Below are 23798 nucleotides of genomic sequence, written 5' to 3'. Positions count from 1 at the left end.
AAATGAATTAAAATGCCAATCTATTGCAGCCCCCCACCCCCAAAAACACAGCAAATATTTTTGCAGTGTTTATAATAAGAAAAATAGCACTCTAGAATATTGTACTTTATAAAAACATACAGTAATGTCGTAATCGAATAAAATGTAAAGCAGTGGCTTCAATTCAATGGACATTGTGGTGCTCCTTCTGGCGTGTGCACCTTGGACACCTGGGGGCAGTATAATACAGAGACACAAAGAAGTGTCAAACTGCTGCTTGTTGTGAAGTGAGTTGAGTTCACCATCACCATAAAGTACAGCCAAAAAAAATACAAATCAGCCGAACGACTGGTCGTATCTCGAAAAACTCGTACTTGAGTTCACTCGCATCTCAAGGCACCACTGTCAATGAAATACATTTTCCCCATTGAAATATCATTCAACGGTTTCAGCTTAAACCACCATATTTTGTTAAGCATTTTAAAGAAAGAAAACTGTATTGTATACAAACATATAAAATGATAATGTAAAATAAATAAACTCAAGTCATAGTGTAATTACTGTATGTTGGGACAATCCGAAAGTCACAATAACAACTATAGTGTTGTATGTGTGCCTTAAAGGGTGTGGCCAAGGGAACGACGTAAGGAGCTGGAGTCAAAGTAATTTCTTGTGAGTGTTTTCATTTTGTATTTGTTTGTTTAAGTGTTTTTCCTGTTCAATAAACGTAACACAGCTGTTGCTCTCCTTGCCCATATGTGAGGGCCGTACACAACCGTAACCTTGTCTATTGGAATAAGATTTTTTTATTATTTAAATATTTACAATACATCAGTTAGGCAATTCTTGAATGCGAAATGAATAAAACAAAAGGAATAAATATATTATACGTATTAATATCTTGGGACTTGGGTACTTGGACCCGCAGTATAAATTTAGCCAATGAGAGCTGTGTTTGTCTTTACATTAAACAAAGAGTTAATTAAATAGTATCTTCTCGGATTAAAGACTTAAACTCATGGTAAATCTGGAGTTCATTTGCACACTTGATTTTAGTGACATTTCACACAGATAAATGAGGGGAAAGGTTTTTAAAGAGGCATCCCAAAGGCTGTAGGCGCGTCCCGCTCCTGTGATTTGTTCTCCCATTGTGCGGCGAGACCTAAGACAAAAGAGCTACGGTACACATCAAGGCAACCATTCGCCTGGTTCAAGTTATTGTGTTTATTTACCTGACAGAAAATTACTTCTGTCAACGACCTTACCTGCTACTCAATGAGGAGTGTGCGGCGTGTGTAATGGCAAAATGTCCACGGCGCTCCTGTGTTTCACGCTCAGAGTGAGGCCATCAATAATGGCCTGGGACAAATGTTGTGCCTCCTTTCAACACGAGCTAATGTTTTCTTTTCCGCGCAAAACCCTGCACCGGGAGGGAAATGAAGAGGCAGGCATGGGTAAAAAAGATTTTCCTGGATGCGTGTGGAAAATGGTGGCCAGGACAAGTTAGAAAAAGACACGGTGGTGGTAGGGATGGGGGGGAAGAGTCCATGTTGACTGTATGTTCAGCTCTGTTTAAAGCAAGGATTTTTTTTTAACCTTTATTCTGGGTTGCTGGAACTGACACGGCATGTGGCTATGAAGTCTTCCCACCCAGTATCTGCCTAGTAACAGCGCCTTAATGCCTGCGTAAGGGCATGTTTCCATAACAATGATGTCATCCAATTGGAAGTTTTAAAGTCCCTTTAAACATTAAAAAGTCCGTGTTGACTGTATGTTCAGCTCCGTTTAAAGCCAGGATTTTTTTTCTGGGTCGTCATTCTCTATTATAGGCTCTGACAAGGCATGGGGGCCATGAAGTCTTCCTGGTAATATTTCCCCTAGTAACAGAGCAGTAACGCCTGCGTAAGGGCATGTTCACACAACAACGATGATGTCAAATTGGGAGTTTTTAATCCCCCTTTAACACTGGCTTTACGCCAAATTGGTAGAAACAAAATTTATTTGCCTGTCTCTTTCAAAAAGCAATTATATTAACACAGGGTCAGATAATTAGATGCGGGTGGTGATGTCGGCGACAAATGCTTTCAACACAAAAGGGGGCTGCTTTGGATACTATATTGAAAGCTGGCAAATTCCATATTGGTACCTTACACATAGGACAGATGGCTGTGGAAAATCCATCTTAGATGGTCTGTGTGAAAGGGGCTTCTTTAAAAAAAAAAAAAAAAAGAGCAAACATGCATTTAAAAAGAAAAAAAAATCCCCAATTATCCCCCGTTATCGTTATTGGTGCATCCCTAGTTTCTGTGCCTGTACGTTGAAATGTCTTTAAATAAAACCCACCCGTGGCCCATAAAAGGCTGGGGACCGCTGTACTGTGCTAAAAAAATATAAATGACGTGATCCATTACTAGACTGGAACTCGACTTTTATCACAATATATTCGAATGCAAAAAAATCTTTCGTCGTTTGACACCCCTTTGTTTGATTTTGAGTCTAATGTAAAGGTGGCCTATTGCGAGATCTTCTGTTATTAGTTTCGATTAGATTAAACTTTATAGTCCTATGTAAAAGACGACGAAATGTAGACTGCTTTGATTCAGTAATTTTGAAAGATCTCTGTGTGAAAAGAAGCGTTCGACCTTGTATAATGTCACATTTCAGTTACAAAATTAAAATGTTCCCCTTCAGATTCACCTTTCGTTAAGGTTCTCTCATTGTGTAGTCAGGGAGTAAAAGCACTAAAAAGGTCAATGCCCCGTGGGGAAAATCACACAGACTGAAGGGTGGGTATGATTCATCAATATTCATAAGGAAGTGAGGGGAACTACATAACGCCAATCGATCACGAGAGTTCGCTTGTTTTTTCACATCTTTCAGCCAACAATCACTGCAGTTGAGCCGCACGGGTCGCCAAACACCGCTGAATACCCGGGAGCTTTTCCTGAAACTCACACCCCCAACCCCCTTCTCGTCGTCGTCCCCCAACCCCCTTCTCCATGTCATGAATATTGATAACGCCGCCTGCTACGCTTAATGGCGATGCTACTGAAGAGCGACGCCGGCTGTGTCACTCACATGCCCTCCCGACCGATGTGGAACAGTCATAGCGAGGAGATGAGGAGTTACCAGGACAGGACGCACAATAAAGTGGCTTGTTTACAGATGATAAATGATATGAAGTGGAGAAGTTTATGTCATGATTAGCATCTTCTCTCACAATGTTAAACAGCCGCTGACAAACAACAACACATTTAACCCTTAGGCCTTGTTTTATTTTACTGCCCTTTCGAGGTTGTTCATAGCCAAAAATTGACAAATTAAAAATATGTTTTTTGCTTCTTTTGCTGCATCCAGTTATAACAAACATTACTTCTTGTAATTATGTCTTAATTTTTATTTTCTAACCCTTTAAATTCCAGTTTGCATGCAAAATGAACAGGCTATAAAAAAACTCAAAATATATATTTTTATATATTCTCTACAGTACAACATTTTACTTTTACAATTGTAAAGCATCTTTGAGTGCCTTGTATAGCGCTGTACGTGGTATGCATTATTATTATTGTTAATAGTAAAGGTTTTTCTACAGGCAGCAGAGGGAGCTTCCACTGCTTGAAATATATATATATATATATATATATATATATATTTTTTTTTTTTAAAGTGCTGTAAGATGAATCTGTTTCTTTGGCACGTAATCATTTATTCACTGCTTTAAAATCCTGAATGGCTACAGACACATTTTGAGAAACAGGTGGAGAAGATTCACTTGGTTGTTTAATATCACACTTAATGGGTGGGTAGGCATTCCAGACACCCAACTTTAGGTTTATATAAATAAATAAAAAAATTAAAAAATAAATAAATTAAACAAGGTAATTCTTTCATATGTTCCCTTTAAAATGTGCTGTAAGAAAAATATAAGTTTTTGGGCCCGTCATCAATTATTCACCACTTTACTTTTTTTTACTGAGCTACCATATTTTCCACTTCCTCTGGGCGTAAAAAACCCTTTTCCCCTCAGAATTTTCCGCTGAAGGTGTTTTTGGTGCCTATGAAAAACCAGATAAAAAACACCTAACGACACTAATATCACCGTGTGAAGAGAAACAACTCGAGAGTGAAATACCTCTACTACATTACACCACCGTCTCTGCAGAGGGAGATGGCGCAGAGCTCCAGCTGTGTCTTTAATGTGATGAACGAGGAAGACTTAACGACTTAAATCCAAGGCGTCCTTCTGATAAATGTAGCGGGCGAAGGCGGAGGAGGGGGCATGACAAGTGAGGAGATAGATAACAAATGAGGAGACAGGAGAGCAGATGTGGGAGATACATGAAATCACACTGACTGGAATCTAAAAAACAGAGAAGCGTCTTTTATGTATTAAAATGCATGTCAAATTACAACAACAGCAACTACAATAACAGTAAAGTGAAAACCACCAAAAAAGGTCTGTCTGGAAGAATCATGTCCCAGGCACTCAACAACATGCAACTGGCTAACAGTTAGCCAGTTAACAGCAGCCCCTAATCTGGGTTCACAACAGCCAACTCTACACGCTTATTTGTTGACGCCCACGTCACTCACCAGGTCAGGCCTTTTTAGGCCATAAACATTCTTAGTCACAGATATTACAGTGTATAACGTGATGATGGTAACCCCAAGTGAACAACAAGAATACCTGCACCTTACATTGCACATTATGTTCTTTAATAATGCCAAATAAATGTTTTCCTAATTACTTGATTAGTCGATGGAATAAGGAGTAGAATAATAAATTCTGAAAAACATTTGATAGATAGTTAAAAGCAATTGTCGCTGTCTGATAGGGATTCTAGTTGTTAGTTGCAAATTCACACCTTTGCTGGGTTATGTGTAAATTGCATAAAGACGGTATGTTTGTTTTGAATGTAACAGAGTAGTATTCGAGCCGTTAATGGCCACTATAAGAACAAGAATAGTTAGTGTAAAGCTTAACACACACTCAACTCACTTCACCCTCCGTGTTGTGTCGACAACAATTGTTGCTGTTCGTCACATCAAACGCCTGCGTCATCTAATTATCTGTCTCCAGCTGGCTATTTTGTGGGATCTCTGTGTGAAACAGCCTCAGATTTCAGACCCAAAAAAATACAAACAGATCTGATCATGATGCAGTGCACTTATACAAGCACCATAAAAAATATTAATACCACTCTGTGGCCGCGTCAATCAAAACTAACCCTAACCATCAAAACTCTGTCTTCAGGGGGCGTACATGTAGCTGGAGTGACTCATAAATTCATTTGAGCAGGATTAGTGGGATATGAGTAGGGTTGTTACTAATGTACAGTGGACCCTGTTTATCGCAGGCTATATGTTACAGACCCACCCACATTATCTGAATAGGCTGTTTATTCCTCACTCTCAGTTGAAGGATACTGAAAAACTGACACAGAGGTTAAACATTGTGAATTTAAACACCAAAATGTTCAACCAAACCCCATCATTTCTTCTAACAAAAGTCAACTAGCTTAATGCTACATATAATACCAATGCCATAGGTGGGCTAACAGAAATTAGGAGGGATCCACCAATACCAGCATTGGTGCCAGTACCGATGCTGTACGTCTGTACTCTTCCTCTTGACTGTAAAAAAAATGCTCTGATACTCCAAACAGAGACCGCCGACTGTAAACTATGAGCTGTAAAATGGATGATTTAACTCCACTCGAGCGGCGACGGAGGCTGCCGGCGCCCAAGTTGCAGCAGTAGGTTGTCTAGCAAGCATAAAGTTTCGAGCCCCGTCGTCCACGCCCTTAAAGTGCCAGTGATGACAAGTTGTTACTCTAAAAAGTGGTATATTTGAGCGGAACGTATACCAAAAAATTATGTTTACAATAAAAAATGTTTAATAATAAATGTAAAATAATGTTTAGTGTTTTTGAACAATATTTGATAAAAACAAAACATTTTCCTCACAATTGCAAGACCTAATTGTATCAAGTATTGGTAGTTGGTATCGCTGATTATTCAAATGCAAGTACTTCTACTCATACTCGGTCAAAGAAAATGTTGTATCAGTGCATCCCTAGAAATTAGTAGGCCGACCAACTACCACGATCTAGCGGGGAAACACTGTGGTACCCTACCACAAACTACAAGCACAATGCCAATGCCAACGTCTCAGTGCCAGCGTCAATCAAAACCAAGCATTAGAGGACATACATCGAGACAGAGTGACTCTTATTCTTTAGAGCAGGTTTAGTTGGATACGAGTTGGGCTGTTACTAAAGTATTGCGTTTTGACGCCTACGACAGTTTAATTGCCTCCTGCTGCTTTGACGTATCGCTGTCTGTCGATTTGCTGTCGCCTTCTATGACGACATCGCTTGATCTGCTTCACTCGAATAACATGAATCCTCTCACTCGGAGAATAAGACCAATAATAAATAGGAGGTGACGACCGAGCCCGTTGGATGTCACCTCTTTGTCGCAGGATGGTTTAATTAACACTCAAAACAACAGTGATGCCCGTACAGGTGGGAGCGCTTTACAAACGGCTCTCCATTTGCATTAGTAGGTGTGAGATTAGAGAATAATGACCATGTCAAACCCTCTAAAGTTTTCTCCTCTCACTGTTTAAAGAACATCATCTTAAATAATGACAATCAGCTACAGTAAAGCATTGCTATTTGTGGTGGATAGGGATCGAGCCCTGCCGCAAATAGAGGAAAACTACAATTGACTCCTCCCCACGCTAAATATGTTTACAATTGCCGATATAAATACTGTACTTCAAATTGTAAACAAACCAGAAACTACGATCCGAAACCGACTTACAGATTATTGGATTTAGGAAAAGAAGCACCAGAAGTGCGCGTGTACATGCGGCGAAGACTCTTCGTAACTTCCACTAACAACCAAGGCTACAAAAATCCTGGAACAGTCGATATGCATCACTTCAACAATGCAGTGGTGCCTTGCGATACGGTTTTAACTCGTTCAGTGACCATGCTTGTATCTTGGAACACTCATACCTCAAAATCCTATTTCCCTTTGAAATGAACAGAAACGCAATTCATCCGTTCCAGCCACCCCCCACACAAAAAAACACCAAAATGTGTTTTTTAAAACATGCTTTTTCACAAGAAAAACTTCACTTAACAGTATTGTCGACTACTGTATAAAACACACATTAATATCTGCTCTCCAAATAACATGCAAACATGGAAAAGGTGATTACAAAAACACAGCTGTACCAGATGTTTTGTCCTTCCTTGTTCATCTCCTGGCAAACCAGCTTTTATATATATATATATATATATATATATATATTATATATATGGCTCAAGACTGTGACCAAATTGCTCCTGTGTGAGACCCTTTTTTCAGCTTGTGCGATTAAAAATGTCATCTTGTTGCATTTGCGCAGTGCATGTTTTAATGGCTGAAAGTCGCCTTTTTTCACTGCAATCTTCTTCTCCTGCACGAGAGAGAGAGAGAGAGAGAGAAAGAGAGAGCGAGAGAGAGAGATCGCTATGATGCCATCTCAATCATTGTTATGAATTCCATTTGAGTTAAAAGCGACCCCCGCAATAGGACTCCCTGCCTGCTGCAACATAATTGACTGCTTCTTCAAGATAGGACAAACTATTATCACAGCACCGTTGCGTACATGCGCAACACATATGCACGCCAAAGAGTACGCCGTTGTGTCTGGCCGGTGGTCACCACGTACCTAGAATGACACTGGCCCGCTACTTATTCATTTGAAATGACAAGTGTCAGCAGTCAACTCATCTGGAATACTAGTGCGCAAGCTAGCTAGCCCACAGTTACCTTGTAAAGTCCAGTAAAGCCAGTAAACTCCTACCGCCGCAAGTCACCAACAGCTTTTATTTTTTACACTGTCAAGGGAATAAAACCAAATGTTTGACTGAGTGACATCTTGTATGAGCGTCTCAATATTACCAGGGTGTGTGTGTGTGTGTGCGCGGGGGGGGGGGTATACTGCTAACTGCAACGGTTGCCTGCTTAATTTGGTTCTCGTTTCCATTTCACTCATTATTTCTCATTCTGTTTGGGACCATGATTTTTAATAGGTAAATTGGTTTGTTTTGCTAGTAAATAATTAGAGTGCCAATCATGGTTGTGGTAATGTTCAAGATTAAAGGCCTCTTTATACTCCCGCGGCCGACAACGCCCGCATTGCATCAGGACCGACGAATTGCCCTGCGCAGCACCTCTGCGTAGCTTGCCGCGAACCCAAAATAGTTGCTGCGTGTCGAACGCCGCGGAGATCATCTCTCGTGATTGGTCAGTTTTAGTCACATGCTGTGATGACATACTCAGCGTTCCCCTTGGTTCTACATACCATCTACGTTGCCGCCTTCTCGATCGATTTTCCAGCATACTTAAACGTATCATCTGGTCATCTAGGTCTAGGTGTGTGTGTGTGTGTGTGTGTGTGTGTGTATACACACACACACACACACACACACACACACACACACACTTTTACTGTACTATATATACACTTTTACTCTTGTCCTCCATTTTTATTTTATTTTGAAAAAATATATAGTCTATTTTCTTAACATTTACTACACCTCCTGTATAATGGAAACAAGTTATTTACCCAGGAATTTCAAAATATTACATTTTTGAGCTGCAATTGAAAACTGTTATACTGTGAAAGTGAAATACTTTTGTTCATTATTATCATACCTTCAGAATCTGATACTGGCCCAAATCTAGTTGCGACATTTGCAACCATAGGTAAATACAGGTCCCAGTGTGACAACAGTTAAGAACCACTGAATTACCACAACCACTTAACAGTAATTAAATAACACCACATCTACACAAAATAAGGTGAAACTCTCCACCAATACTAAAGACGATTTGGTAATGGGGTGGCAAGCGAGGGAGTGGAGATGACACAAATCAACTCGCCCCGAGCCCGTACCCTCCCACCAACCCACCGCTGCGTTTGTGTAACGCTCCCAAGTGGATGTCTTTAGCAGCGCTCTTCTTCCTGCCTCCCGAAGAAGGCCAACAGCCTGTGACTCCATTTGTCGCAGCCGCTCAAATGAATAACCTTTCAAGCGAGCCCGGTCCGGGGGAAGAGCGGGAAGCGAGCAGAATACCAAACGAGCGCGCGAGAAAATGTCGCTTCTCCCTGTCGCCACCGCCCTATATATCACCGCAGAGTAATTATTAGATGAAGGTATCACAGCCCCAAACACACACTCACACACATTACAGCCCCCAACACACATGCACACACATGTTGGAAGGGATTATCTTGAGGAAGCTTAATTGTTTCCCAGGCAACTCGTCTCCCCTACCAAGACTGCAAAATCTCCTCTGGCGATTATTTTACTTTCAAATTACTAACTCCAGCCAAATCCTTCATGTGAGCCAACCTAGTTTTATTAATTTTTTTTTTTTTTTTTACAAAAGTGTGGTGTTGGGGGGGGTTCTTGGGGGTGTCTGAAATGGATTAGAGTCCTCAAGGAAAACAGCATGTCTTTTAGCCTCCGGTATCATAACGAACTGGGCTGGGAGCCGCAGTGAAAAGGTTAGCTCTGTGTTTAGCGCCAACGACGATGGGGGTGATTGATTCGTGCCCCTCATTTGCAGCGCAAATCAATCGATGGCCAGATGACTCTTAGGCAAACGGTTTGCCTTCAAAGCCAAAAAAAATCTCAGACTACAACCAAGAGAGTCTACTAAAATTAAGTTCTGCCTTGGATAAATTGAACGTAAACTGCAAAAGACGTTAAACATTGAAGACAAATTGCGAGTCATTGAAAAATCAAGCATGTTTTTGTACATATAAACTATTGTGTCTTTGACGACCACAAAGTGAAAAGAGTCAGAAGATTCGCTTTGTGTTTTATGCTAACGACAGCGGAGGGCGGTGATTGATCCACGCCATAAAGAAGTCAGTCGACAACCAGATAACTTGAATTCAGAATCATCAAAGCCCCTCCAAAATCATCTCAAACTGCAACCACCACAATTTCTTAAAACAATGATATAGTGTCTTTGATCAATGCAACATAAACGGCAAACATTTTGTGTCCAACGAACCTAACGTACATTAAACATTCAAGACAAATTGTGAGTCAGAAAAAACTAATCATATTTTTGTACATATTAAATATATTGTAATGAAGAGTGAAAAGGTTAACTCTGTGTTTAGCACCAGCAGTGAAGGCATGTGGAGGTGACTGACTCACTGGACTATAAATAACGCCCTTGATAGCCAGACGACTTGTATGCAAACTGGTGCCCATGCACAGCATAAACCCAGAAAACATCAACATCTCAAACTGCAATCGGCAAGAACAAAGTCTTCGAAAATGATGGTAGGGTAGATCTCATTTCTCTTAATTGTAACGTTCCTAGCTCCTCAGTCCAGGATGCTTCGACTACAGTCCAAACATGTTTAGCGGCTACAACAACAAGCTTGTGACAAGAGGCGGTGGGGTGATTAATTTGCACCATAAACAAGGCAGAAAACATCAATATACTGTAATCTACAACTGGTCCAGCAAAGTGTCCTAAAATAATGCAGTAGTGCATTTGATGAATTGACCATAAACATCAAAAGACAATTCAGTGTCCAACAAGCCTAATGTACATTCTTTTTGTAACTATCAAATATGTGTTAAGAATCCTAGTGCACACCCCGCTGCAATATGATTGGCTGCAGGACTCACGTCGCTGTAATATTATTGGATATTGGAAATGCCCTATAGCTTCCAGACAGGAAAAGAAGTACAGTGGGGGGTTGTCGTCCATTACAGCCAATTGTCCATTATATTGAAGCACTTTTTTCCCCAAAAATTGTTTTAAACTTTGTGGCCTAAAACACACTATACAGTACACAATTGCTGTAAATAAATATAAAAAAAGCTTCAACAACAAAGTCACCTGAAACTGCAACAAACAAAGTCTCCTAAAATAATGGCAGTGTCTCTGATGACTCTAGATCAGTGATTCACAACCAGTGTGCCGGGGCACATTAGTGTGCCATGAGCGCTCTTCAGGTGTCGCGTGGGAAATTATCGAATTTGACATAATTGCTCAAAAAAATTATTTATTTCCAAGAAATAATGTATCAAATGCTCTTCTATTAGATGGCAGCAAGTACAACCCCAATTCCAATTTCCAGAAACAATTTGCAATGTGGACTCGTCGGACCACAGAATACTTTTCCACTTTGCATCACTCCATCTGAGATGAGCTCAGCCCAGAGAAGCCGGCGGCGTTTCTGGGTGTTGCTGATAAATGGCTTTTGGTTTTCATAGTAGAGTTTTAAGTTGCACTTACAGATGTAGCGCTGAATTGTATTTACTGACATTGGTTTTCTGAAGTGTTCCTGAGCCCATGTGGTGATAGCCTTTACACATTGATGTTGGTTTTTGATGCAGTGCCGCCTGAGGGATCGAAGGTCACGGGCATTCAATGTTGGTTTTCGGTCTTGCCGCTTACATGCAGTGATTTAACCAGATTTTCTGAAGCTTTTGATGATATTATGGACCGTAGATGATGAAATGCCTAAATTCCTTGCAATTGTACGTTGAGGAACATTGTCCTTAAACTCTTCGACTATTTTCTCACGCACTTGTTCACAAAGATGTGAACCTCGCCCCATCTTTGCTTGTGAATGACTGAGCAATTCAGGGAAGCTCCTTTTATACCCAATCATGGCATCGCCTGTTCACCTGTGGGATGTTTCAAACAGGTGTTTGATGAGCATTCTTTTTTGTAACGTGTTGCAGCCATAAAATTCTAAGTTAATAAGTATTTGCTAAAAACAATAAAGTTTATCAGTTTGAACATTAAATATCTTGTCTTTGTAGTGTATTTAATTAAATATAGGTTGAACATGATTTGCAAATCATTGTATTCTGTTTTTATTTATGTTTAACACAACGTCCTAACTTCATTGGAATTGGGGTTGTAAAACAATGTACATTTTTGTAAACATTGAAGACTAAGGTTCTTCGAGAGACCTAATGTATGCTTTTGTACACATCAAATACATTCTCGTGTCTTGGATTAACCTGCAATGAAACGGTTAGCTTTGGGTTTCCCGCTCTGAACGACACAGTCAATGGCCAGACAGCCAAACTGGCACCCCCGGAACAAAGCAAGAAAACATCAACAAAACCATTATCTACTCAAACTACTGCCAACAAACGCGGCATCAATGACTGTCACGGAAGCTGATAAAAAGCTCCTTCCTGCACGGCATCCCCGTGGGGGAAGATGGACGCACCGCATGTGGCTCGACGGTAAAATCTCTTGTCCTCAAAAGGCCCGAGAGAGAGAGAGAGAGAGAGAGAGAGAGAGAGAGAAAATATCACACAATAGGCAGTGACTGCTCCACACAGAGGATGGGCGGGAAAATCATGCAATAATGGAAACGGCTTTTAAAAGTGACACCAAAGCTTTTTCTACGCTCTCGCTGCAGCCATAAACGTGAAAGAGGCGCACACACAAACAGCATCATTGTACATCAGCAGAGCAATCATCACAGAGCAGATAAGAGCATCTCACCTGCAGTTTGGAGGAGGGTCTAATGTAATTTCAGCCAGCTCCTTTTGAATCCTGGGAAGAAGAAGAAAAAAAATAATACATTTTAGTGACTTCCATTAAGGATGGACTTAACATTGTGACGAGAGTCTTTAGAAAAGCAAAACAAATGTGCTGTGTTTGAGGTTATTTTTTTTGCTGACAACAACTGAAAGCAAATACAAATGTAGTTGTCTGGATAGATTGATACTTTATTCCTCCCGTGAGGGATATTAAATAGTTGGAAAGATTTTAAGGACATTAGGAACAACCTCACTTGTTTTATTCAAGGAATCAAGGACTTTAATTGTCATACCAACACACATTTACACGATATGGCACAAAATGTCACGGCTACATAGTACTGTTCAAGTTTAACAGTCTAACAGTCTTCTGGAAAGAAGCTGTTCCTCAGCCTGGTGGTCCTACATCGTATGCTCCGTTAGTACTGTTCAAGTTTAACAGTCTAACAGTCTTCTGGAAAGAAGCTGTTCCTCAGCCTGGTGGTCCTACATCGTATGCTCCGTAGCCTCCTGCCCGAGGGGAGCGGATAGAAGAGGGTGTGCGGGATAGGTTGAGTCTATTATGATGCAGAGAACACTTTTTCTGCACTTGCTGATGAAGATGTATGTAGTGGTGGGAGGCTGCCCCCACAATTTTTTCTGAGAAGCCTGTACTGTTTTTTTGCGAGTGGAAAAATGTGATTTCAGACTGTCCCTAAAGGCAACAAGTGGATGGATGAATCAGAATCATCTTTATTTTCCAAGTATGTCCAAAAAACACACAAGGAATTTGTCTCCGGTAGTTGGAGCCGCTCTAGTACGACAACAGACAGTCAATTGACAGAGAACACTTTTGAGACATAAAGACATTGACAAAAAACAGTCACTGAGCAATAAAGGGTTGCTAGTTATCTGGTAATGCAGATACATTTTTTTTTTTTAATGACAATTGTGCGAAAAGATGCAGAGACATGAACAGAGAAAGATGAATAGACAGATAGCATTTAAGGACATTTGGAACAATCTCAATTGTGTTGTAAGCGGTTTGCATGTTTTTATTTAAGATAGTCCCTGAATTTAACATCCGATTGGATTGATGGATAACATCTAAGGACATTTGGAACAATGTCAATTATTTTGTTAGAAAAACAAACTTGAAATCAGACTGTCCCTGAAGGCAGCACTTGACTGGATGGATGGATAGATAGAATTTAAAGACATTTGAAACAATCTCAATTGGTCATTGGTTAATGATTTTATAACTGTCCCTGGTCAAAACGTGGATGGATGATTGGTAGATGGAGGAATGGATGGCATTTAAGGACATTTGGAACAGTCTTGATTATTTTGTGATTGAAAAGCTGTGTTTTTTCTTTTTTTCTTGAAGGCAACAGTGCTTTACAGAGGCAAATAAATTGTTAAACCAAAGATTGAATGAAAAGATGAAAATGAAGACAAAAATCATCACATAAGCATGTTCAATTAAAGGAGCTTGTATCAAGGCCAAATAAAAAAATAAAAGATGAAAACAACTCATATTCAAAGCTTCCAGCATCAATAACATGCAAGTCGTCACTTGTTAGCCAAGTAAAAATAGGATTTTGTTTTATTATTGTTTATACTATAAGTAACAACATTTTATTACACTACCTGCAAACTCAACTGTAAATCAAAAAGGTTGACATGCATCCCGAAATGTTGGCGTAAGTCATAACCGAAACCGCATGATGGAGTACATTGCCAAATATTGCATCATGACGCAATTTCAATGTCATGCTAAAACTTCCGATTCAAACCATGTCCATCGGCTGATGTGTAGTTTCAAAACAGATGTCACATCAGCTGGTAGGCCAATGCGTGCAACTTTATCTTACGCTATCGCTAAGAAACTGCAAGTGATGACGACAATGATTCACAATGAGTGATCTGAACATAATTTAAAACAAAGCAACACGCACAGTTAGTCGCTTGATATCAACTGAATTGCAGTCTAGTGTCTCCATATTGAAGACCATTTGAAGCTTTTAATCTTGCCGAACCTTTTCAATTTACAAGTCTGGGGGAAAAAAAAAGTCTTCTGCACAATTCTGCCATAGTGACTTTCTTCATAGGGAAGCACACAAGCTACAGCATATATATAGTATATATATTTTGTTGCCTGCTTGCGAGCCGAGCCATATCGTATAAAAAGTATGTGAACATACCTCAAGCGAGCCTTAAACGAACGTCCTCTCCTGTCCTGCGCACCGATGACCACCAACACACGTTTTTCCGCATTTTGTCCTTATAATACAGTCGACGTGATCCACTGTTGTCGTCGTCGCCACGGTAACGAATGTATCCGGTTGCATTTGAGTTGACAAGATAAAGCCCAATGATCGTAAAAAACGGGATGCGGTGGTATCGGAATACAAGATTTTATTGCCGTTGTTGGACATAGTGCAATCGTGAAAGAGCAAATTTGTCTTGTAGTCTTATCCGGGCATTACGTGTTGTCTGTCTCGTCTCTCCCACGACAGACGAGAGGCTGTCAGATATTTACAGTACTACGTCAAAAGACACGCGACAAGGCTAAAAAGAAACTAGCTTTTGGATTCAAATATACTGTGCACAATGTCTTTTGTGGAGCCAATCAATGACCTGATTGATCCGATCGGCAAATTATGACAAAGCCGATCAGCATAAAATGCTAATTATCGACCGATACCGTAAAGTCTAATTAAAAGCAAGAAGTGGCAGAGAATGTCCCCTACTAGGTTCTGTTAAGTCTTCATTCCCACAAAGCAGAGAGATTGTATGCATGTGAGTATTGTTGTATGCTCTGTTTGTGTATTGCTGCTTCATGCGTGTTAAAATAGCAGTTGTTTGAAAGTTTATAATTACTGTGAACTATGCTAATTTCTGATAGCTTGTCAATTGTATTTCACATTACAGGATTCCCCTGCAATTGGAGGGTGATAGGGAATCAGCTCTGTAGCAAATAGCAAAAATCTGCGAGTAATTGACACCCTCCATTTGTGTAATTTATAATTGCCCGTATATGTCACAAGATGTCAGCAAAGCACTACATGAAGCTCTTCAACTCACTTCAACATAGTTCCTTGGCTCAAAGATGCCACAAGATGGCACCAAAGAAGCAATACTTATAGATTAGACATGGTTTTGGCCTGAGCACAAAGGATAGGTTCTTAAAAGTCCACAGAGGTAACTCTGCAAGAAGCGAATTGTGACCAATGTATATATACGTAAGCATTAAGAGAACAGACTGGTTTGAACATTTTGGCGTTTAAATATAAAATTTCAAATCGATTTTGTTTTATTTGTCAGTTTTACAGTAATCTTCAACTGAGAGTGAGAAACAGCCTGACGCAAGCACACAGTTTCATATGGAGAACTGTGCGAGCGAGCAAGTCTTCTCCTTTCCTCAAAACGTGCCAATTTAACAAACAACCCAGTATACCCACCACACTCGAGGAGGAGGGGGTTAAGAAGGGATGCCAGTGGGGGGGCTGTCTTACCTCTTGGCACTCGTCGACAGTTTAGCAGCGGTTTTACTGGAGATCTTGGTCTCCTTCTTTTTGGGCTGCGCTTGTTCACGCTCCTGCTCGGTTGGTACAGACGACTCGCGCTGCTCGATGTCCGAGCTGCCGCCGCTGGTGCTGGGGCTGTCGTCCGGTCTTTGCACTTCATTGGACATCGTAGGCCCTGCATGAGTAAGAAAAGGCCCAACATAAAAACATCAATTTGTGTGGTTCGTATTACGCCAGGGTACATACACATCATCATTAACATCACTGTCAGGTAACTGAATGGCCACCCTTCAGTTAAAAATGGGTTAGGACAGTCTTTCGATTACTTTTTAAGACGTACACCCCCTTCAACATCAAGATAAAGTTGAAGAAGAAGAATCACCTTTTATTGTCATGAACATGCATGTACAGGAAATTTTTTCTCTGCATTTTACCCATCACAGTGAACAAATACACAAGTTAGTGGAACACACTGGAGCAGGGGGCAGCTGAAGCGCCCGGTTGCCCTCTCCCTTCCCCCAAATTTTTTTTTACAACGGTTTATAAATGGTTTATGAGATGGGACTGAATGGGAATTGAGGGGAATTTCATGGAAAGTGATCATATTTAAGCATAAATAGAAACATATTGTGCGTCACGGTGGCCGACTGGTTAGAGCGTCAGCCTCACAGTTCTGAGGACCCGGCGGGTTCAATCCCCGCCCCCGACTGTGTGGAGTTTGCATGTTCTCCCCGTGCCTGCGTGGGTTTTCTCCGGGCACTCCGGTTTCCTCCCACATCCCAAAAACATGCATGAATTGGAGACTCTAAATTGCCCGTAGGCATGACTGTGAGTGCGAAAGGTTGTTTGTTCCTATGTGCCCTGCGATTGGCTGGCAACCAGTTCAGGGTGTACCCCGCCTCCTGCCCGAAGATAGCTGGGATAGGCTCAAGCACCCCCGCGACCCTAGTGAGGAGAAGCGGCTCAGAAAATGGATGGATGGATAGAAACATTTTGTTTTACCCTCAGCAGATATACAGTACATGCAAAAATTTATAGCTCTCCTTGCCCACTTGTGAGGGAATTACAGTACCTTAAGTCATTGACTGGCATTTATAGATTCGTCAACGGGAATCCAACCACTTACTACCACCTGCGAATATATTCGTCGAGTATGTTTTTTAACGGGCGCACATGGAAGAGCGTCTCGCCCGGCTTGTCCGTAAAATACAGATTTGTAAACCACTGTTATGACTAACAGACCCGTATAGACGGGAGCGTTGTATTGCTTGTATGTGTGCGTTGTATTGCGTTGCATTTGGATTTGAGATCAGCATAACTTTTGAGGAGTAGGTAAAGATTAGGCGGTGAATGTCAGCTTGTCGCGTCGAATATGAGGGGGAGAAATGCCAACACGTTGGAAGTCGGACAAGTTTAGGCACCTCACACCCAAACAGTGTAGGTAGTGGAAAGTGTGTTCACGATCGTGAGAAAAGATGACGCAGTTCATGGACTGAATGAGGAACACCATGTAAAAAACTCCAGCCATGCGGTGAGTCAGTGTCGCTCATGGCGCGCTTCTTCGTTGTATATCTATAGAATTGTTTTGACATCAAAAGCCCTTTTCCCCTCCTGTCTTTGATGTTTTAGTTTTAGTTGTCACAAAAGGAAACAATATTAAAGTCAAAGTCACTGTTCTGCTTGACGTGTTTTCACAAAAAGCCTGTTTTCCCCGCTTTTTGGTCAGAAATCGGTGTTTTTGGTGAAAACAACCCATGTTCTACTTGGGCTTTACACGATCAGGATTTTGGGGGCCGATAAGAGAGTTTAAAAAAAAAATAATAATAAAAAAAATAAAAAAAATAAAAAAATAACCGAGCACCGATCCGATCACAAGATTGAGCAATGTGTGTATTTAAATGGCTTGTTCATATGCTGTATATACTTGTGTACTGTATACTTCGTATGTTCAAAAATATCTTGTCAGTTCAGTGCATTCTAAACGGTCAGGTCAAACCAACATTACAGCATGACTGAAATAATGGGTGCTAATTTACTGTAATTAAATATAACGATTATAATTAAATTACTTCACACACACCGAAACTTCAGAGCATGATTCGACAGAACGCCAGCATGTTTACGCACAACCGTTAGTGCTAGCACTAGCTTGCGAGGCTACATAAAATTTTGTTGCCTGCAATGTGAGCTGTATCGTATTAAAAGTATGTGAACATACCTCAAGCAAGCCTTGAATTATTGTCCTCTCCCGAGCACTGGTGACAACCAGCACACGTTTTTCCCCATTTTGTTTTTATAGTACACCCAACGCGATCCATTGTTGTTGTCGTGGCCATGGTAACGAGCGTATCCGGTCGCGTTTGAGTTGACAAGATAAAGCCCATTGATTGTAAAAGACGGGATGCGGTGGTATCAGAATACAACATTTTATTGGAGTAATCTGACATACTGCAATCGTGAAAGACCAAATTTGTCTTGTAGTCTGATCTGGGTCTTTTGCAGAGCCGATCATCGGCGAATGATGACATTAAAGCCGATCAGCATAAAATGCTAATTATCAGCTGATAACGATCAAGCCGATCAGATCGGTGTAAAGTGTAGTTCTACTGATAATGACAAAAGAACAGAAAAATCTTTTCTTGGGGTAAAAAACTGCTCTCACTTTTGGTAGGGTTAGTGCTAATATTGTCACAGAACACAATATTCTGTGGGTCTTGAACGATCAGTGAAAATGCTGTAAAACTGCTTTGAAAACGCCTGGCAGTCAACAAGTTAAAGAGAGAAGCTTAAATTTGGTAAATTAATGGTTTATGCGCGCAAATTCTCGTTAATTTCCAACTTTGAAATATCCAAGAATCTTGCAACCCTAGCTAGTCAAGGCATGGCTTTGTACACAGCTCTTGTAAGAGATTTTTTTAAAAAAAGAAATGTAGCGTTGTGTGTGGTCAACTTAGCATAGCAGGATGATTGTAAACCAAAATGTACACAACAAAGCATTCGTGACACATTAGCGAAGCGGCAATGAACCTCAACCCCTTAGCGGGCGACAAAAACACGACTAAACGCGGATATTTGTCAATGAATTACAAAAGGGAGATGAAAACAAACTCGCATTTGAAAAATGTATGTATACCGTAGTATATTTAGATGTGTAAGCTCTGTTAAAGTCAAAGTGGACCAACAACAAGCTCGCTTTTCCCCGGGCTGGCCGAGGGGGCGTTTCATGGCGGTGGAAGACATCGCCACCCGACTGGAACGTTAGCCGTATCAATGCACGTCGAGCTGTTACGATGCCCCAAAATCAACCACCGAGGTCGGTCAGTCGCCTACGCCGGTCACAAGCGTCGAGCAGCCGCATTGTGGGGGTACAACACACAATGGGGGTCGAGCGGGGACTGGAAACCGAGCCGTCCATGAACGTCACAGGGAAGCTAGCTACGAGGCTAAAAGTAGGGTGCGTTACAATATCGCCGCCGGGGGGTTTAAACACAGACGGGGGAGGGGGGTGAGATTAGGCCTCGGAGTTGGAAACTTGACGAAAAGACGCATAAAAGAAGGCGTTTCTGTCGGGGAGACGACGACGGTCCCGGGAGGACGGTCGACGGCGGGGCCGGCGGAGACGACCGTCCATCCGTCCGTCCGTCGAGCGTCCACATTGTGACCCTGGCTCCTCCACACAAAGGGAGGCTCGTCCCCCGCACATCCAACTCCCCGTCCACTCTCCTCTTCCGCGGCAAAAGGAAAAAAAACAAAAAACAAAACAAAAAACACTTTCCACGGGACATTCGCTTCGACTTTGTCGCGTTTACCTGCTGGCGCTCGGCCGTCAACGCTGCGATTCGGCGTGATTTTTAATCCCCAAAAAAATAACGAAGAGATGAGGATCCTCAGTCACACGGCCGCCTTTTCTCTCACTCGCTCCAAGTCGTTTTTGCTCTTTAAAGTCGCGTGGTGGTGGTGGAGGCAGCGAGAAACGACTGCACTGAGCACTGAGAAGAAGAACAAGAAGCAGAGACGAGGTAAGCCTCCGGACCGCCTCCGCGTGCGCGCTCCCGATACGACGCGTGCATGCGGGACGCGCGCGACACCCGAGGCCCACAGTGCGCGCGCGCGCTAATGGGTCAATTAAAACTGAGAGAACAAAAGATTCTTAAGGTGAATGCCCAGTTACCCCGAGCCCATTTCTCAACTCAAGTTTAATATTTAGGATTAATTCTTTGGCTACTACTCACAGTTCTGAGGACCGGGTTTCAAATCCCAGACCTGCCTGTGTGCAGTTTGCACCTTATCCTCGTGCCTGTGTGGGTTTTCTCCAACTACTCCGGTTTCCTCCCACTTCCCAAAAACATGCATGGATTGGTAGGTCAATTGAAGACTCTAAATTGCCCATAGGTGTGAATGTGAGTGCAGATGGTTATTCAGAATCAGAATCATCTTTATTTGCAAAGTATGTCCAAAAACACACAAGGAATTTCTCTCCGGTAGTTGGAGCCGCTCTAGTACGTCCTTCCAGTCAATTTACAGAACACTTTGGAGACATCAAGACATTGGCAAAAAATAATTGTGCAAAAATGATGCAGAGTCCTCTAGCACTTAGAGCAGTTCGAATGACTAATATTGCAATAGTCCGGTGCAATGACCATTGTGCGAAGGGCGCTGAGACTTCAAGGAGTGTATGCGGTTTAAAGTGACGAGTAGTGCGATCATCTGGGACAATGTCGGTTGTGCAAATGTTACAGATACTCCTCAATCAGTGTGCAAATGGAGCAGATGCTACTCTGGCATGAGTGGCCAGTATATGCAAATAGTGCAGCATGGCGAGACAACTACAGTGAGTGCACGAGTCATACATAATTGGCCCCACAGAAATGTGACAACGAACTCAAGTCAAAAAATTGCCAGCTTGTTGTAATGGAATTATAGGTTAGGTGTTTAAGAAGTTGATCGCAAGAGGGAAGAAGCTGTTGGAATGTCTACTAGTTCTAGTTTGCATTGATCGGTAGCTCCTACCTGAGGGAAGCACATCCGCGACCCTAGTGAGGATAAGCGGTACAGAAAATGGATGGATAATGGCAAGTCACACAGCTGGCAGGCAATTTAGGCAAATGCTGAGGTCGTTGTGGCTTCCAGCGGGTGCCGCGGCAAGTCCGGAAAGTAGTCTGCCTTTCGCTCAAAGTAATATGGGATAGGCTCCAGCGCCCCGCAACCCTGAATAGGATAAGATGTGTAGAGAATGGAGGGATATAATTACATTAAAACTAGTATTAACTCTTAAAATGGAAAATCTAACACATTCAAATGTACAGTGGACCCCAGGTATTCACGAGGGATGGGGACGTAAATTGATTGTAAATATAGGTCAGTCCTTTTAATAATGTTAAGGCCCTTATGGCTCACCACTGATTGCACCCCGTGTTTTTTTTTTTTTTTTTTTTTTACTGCTGCAGTGCACAGGCAGGATTAGTGCATTGTGGCCCTACAGTAGTCCAATGTACACAGTGTGACACACATGCAGAAGCCTTGTCCATTGCTGTAAAAACATCCAAAAGCGCTCCAGGCCTCCTCATCCTTCTACTCGGCTCACATTTTTTGAAACGCAAGCGGGCCACCGAACTTGTTACGTCACGTTGTCTGCATGCTTTGCTGGCGGGAATACGGGCGGTTTTGATGGCCCAATTTTCATGTCATGGGATTTAGAACCCTCAAACTAGTAAAGAAGAATTTACTGAATTTGAATTATTCCATTTGAAAATACATATTGTATAGTTCAAATGGAGCTAGCTCAATAAATACAGATTCCGGATAAAGTTATGCGGCTGTCTGAATAGTTATTTGAATCCCTCCCAAATCAGCAGGCACACCTTTGTCTGCGGTAAGCGACGAACTTTCTATTACAGGTATCTCTGAAGTAAGGATAGGCTTTTGTTGGCTGGTTGACCAAAATACAAACATTACGCTAAACAGAGAATCATTTCGTACAGTTTACTCTGCTATTGGCTATTGACTTCCTGTTCAATTTTGGTTATGGATTCTTGAGACTTTTTGGTCCGACCTGTCATGATAGACATGTCCATCAAATTTCATATTGATCGGTGAAACTGGTGTTTGGGGCTGATTTTTCTGATAGATTTTTCTGTCTAATCAGGTACGAGCCCTGAAATTCGTCACAAATGTCTGACTTCCGTTTCAGTTTTAGTTTTGGGTTGTTGAGACTTTTTGGTGCGTCCTGTTATGTTACATGTCCACCCAATTTCGTATTAATCAGTGAAACCCTTGTCCGAAGCTCATTTCTAACTTTCAAGGGGATGCCACTGACTAATGTGACCCCCAACACTTGACTCCTATTCGCTGCTGTATTGACTCGCCCCGCAGGGACTAGCTGATGTTTCAACTTTTACATCCCCACATTTCCATTTTAATTGCGTCGACTGCTAAGCGGAAAGGCCTCCGGGGGGGTCAACATGCAGCGCGGAGGCTTGACACGACCCTGATTACATTTAATGCGTAGCAGCTAAAGCTCAACCAGATAATTGCAAGCACATGACTGTCGTTTTGGATCATATAGACCTATTAACAGTGTTGTAAATGTATGTGAGGTTACCTTTAGTGCAGGATAATCAAGTTTTATTTCAGCCTTACAGAAAAAGTAGAGCTATCTAGCTCGATCAATTCTAACAAGCCAATAAATTATACTTCATAGATTACTAAAATTATATTGCTTGAAATCTGCACATTTATTTTGGTGCAAATGCAGTGGAACCTCTCAGGTTGCTCACAATCCATCTACCAATACATCAAAAGAAAAAATGAAATTATTAAAATGGGGTCAATTGTGTGCGTCTTTGTGCATTCATGGGTCACTGCTTAGTTAACCATCGAAAAGAAAGAAAGAAAGAAAAAGAAACCCAAAATAAAACATTTGTGTGTTAAATTGGGATAAAGGGGGGGGGGGGGGGGGGTATTCATGGGTCAATGTGACCCACTGCATGTTTGGTCATCCACCAAAAAAAGAAGCCAAGATTTTTATTTGTGTGTGTGCGCGTGTGTGTGCCTGTGCGTGTGCGTGTGTTCACAAACTAATCCTCTGCATGTTAAAGAATAAAAAAAGAACACGACAAATTATGTATGTGTGTTCGTGGGTCAATGTGACCCACTCCATGTTCAATCACCAAAAAGAAGGAAAAACAACAAACCAAAAAATTAATAAGTTTGTTTGTTAAATTGGGGGCGGCACTGTGGCCGACTGGTTAGAGCGTCAGCCTCACAGTTCTGAGGACCCGGGTTCAATCCCTGGCCCCGCTTGTGTGGAGTTTGCATGTTCTCCCCGTGCCTGTGTGGGTTTTCTCCGGGCACTCCGGTTTCCTCCCACATCCTAAAAACATGCATTTATTGGAGACTCTAAATTGCCCGTAGGCATGATTGTGAGTGCGAATGGTTGTTTGTTTCTATGTGCCCTGCGATTGGCTGGCAACCAGTTCAGGGTGTACCCCGCCTCCTGCCCGATGACGGATGGGATAGGCTCCAGCACGCCCGCGACCCTAGTGAGGAGAAGCGGCTCAGAAAATGGATGGATGGATGGATGCCTGTAGCTCTGTACATGTTAGTAGATTTATTCTCTAGAACTGTTCTCGCGAACTGTTTTCAATGAAACACAATTGAGAAATTGATTTTAGAAGGTGGCCCACCTCACATTCTCCATTCACGGCAT

General features: G+C 41.7%; 1 protein-coding gene across 2 annotated transcripts in view; it reads right to left on the bottom strand.

The window, feature by feature from the left end:
- ube2e2 (ubiquitin-conjugating enzyme E2E 2) overlaps positions 1-20127 on the bottom strand; it is a 48140-nt gene extending 28013 nt beyond the window's left edge. Inside the window, exons 1-3 of one of the 2 annotated variants that reach the window (XM_061674770.1) lie at positions 19900-20127; positions 16079-16265; positions 12544-12594 (exon numbers count right to left, since the gene is read on the bottom strand). In XM_061674770.1, coding sequence (XP_061530754.1) covers positions 12544-12594; positions 16079-16257 — 230 coding nt within the window. In that variant the 5' untranslated portion in view covers positions 16258-16265; positions 19900-20127. Of the gene's footprint in view, positions 1-12543; positions 12595-16078; positions 16266-18308; positions 18489-19899 lie in introns of those variants that run through there. The other variant, XM_061674771.1, reaches the window with a different exon arrangement.
- Positions 20128-23798: the final 3671 nt, after the last annotated feature.

This window comes from Phycodurus eques, chromosome 4 (assembly GCF_024500275.1).
Source record: "Phycodurus eques isolate BA_2022a chromosome 4, UOR_Pequ_1.1, whole genome shotgun sequence".
Taxonomy (NCBI): Eukaryota; Metazoa; Chordata; class Actinopteri; order Syngnathiformes; family Syngnathidae; genus Phycodurus; species Phycodurus eques.
This window is presented reverse-complemented; position numbering and strand designations above follow the sequence as displayed.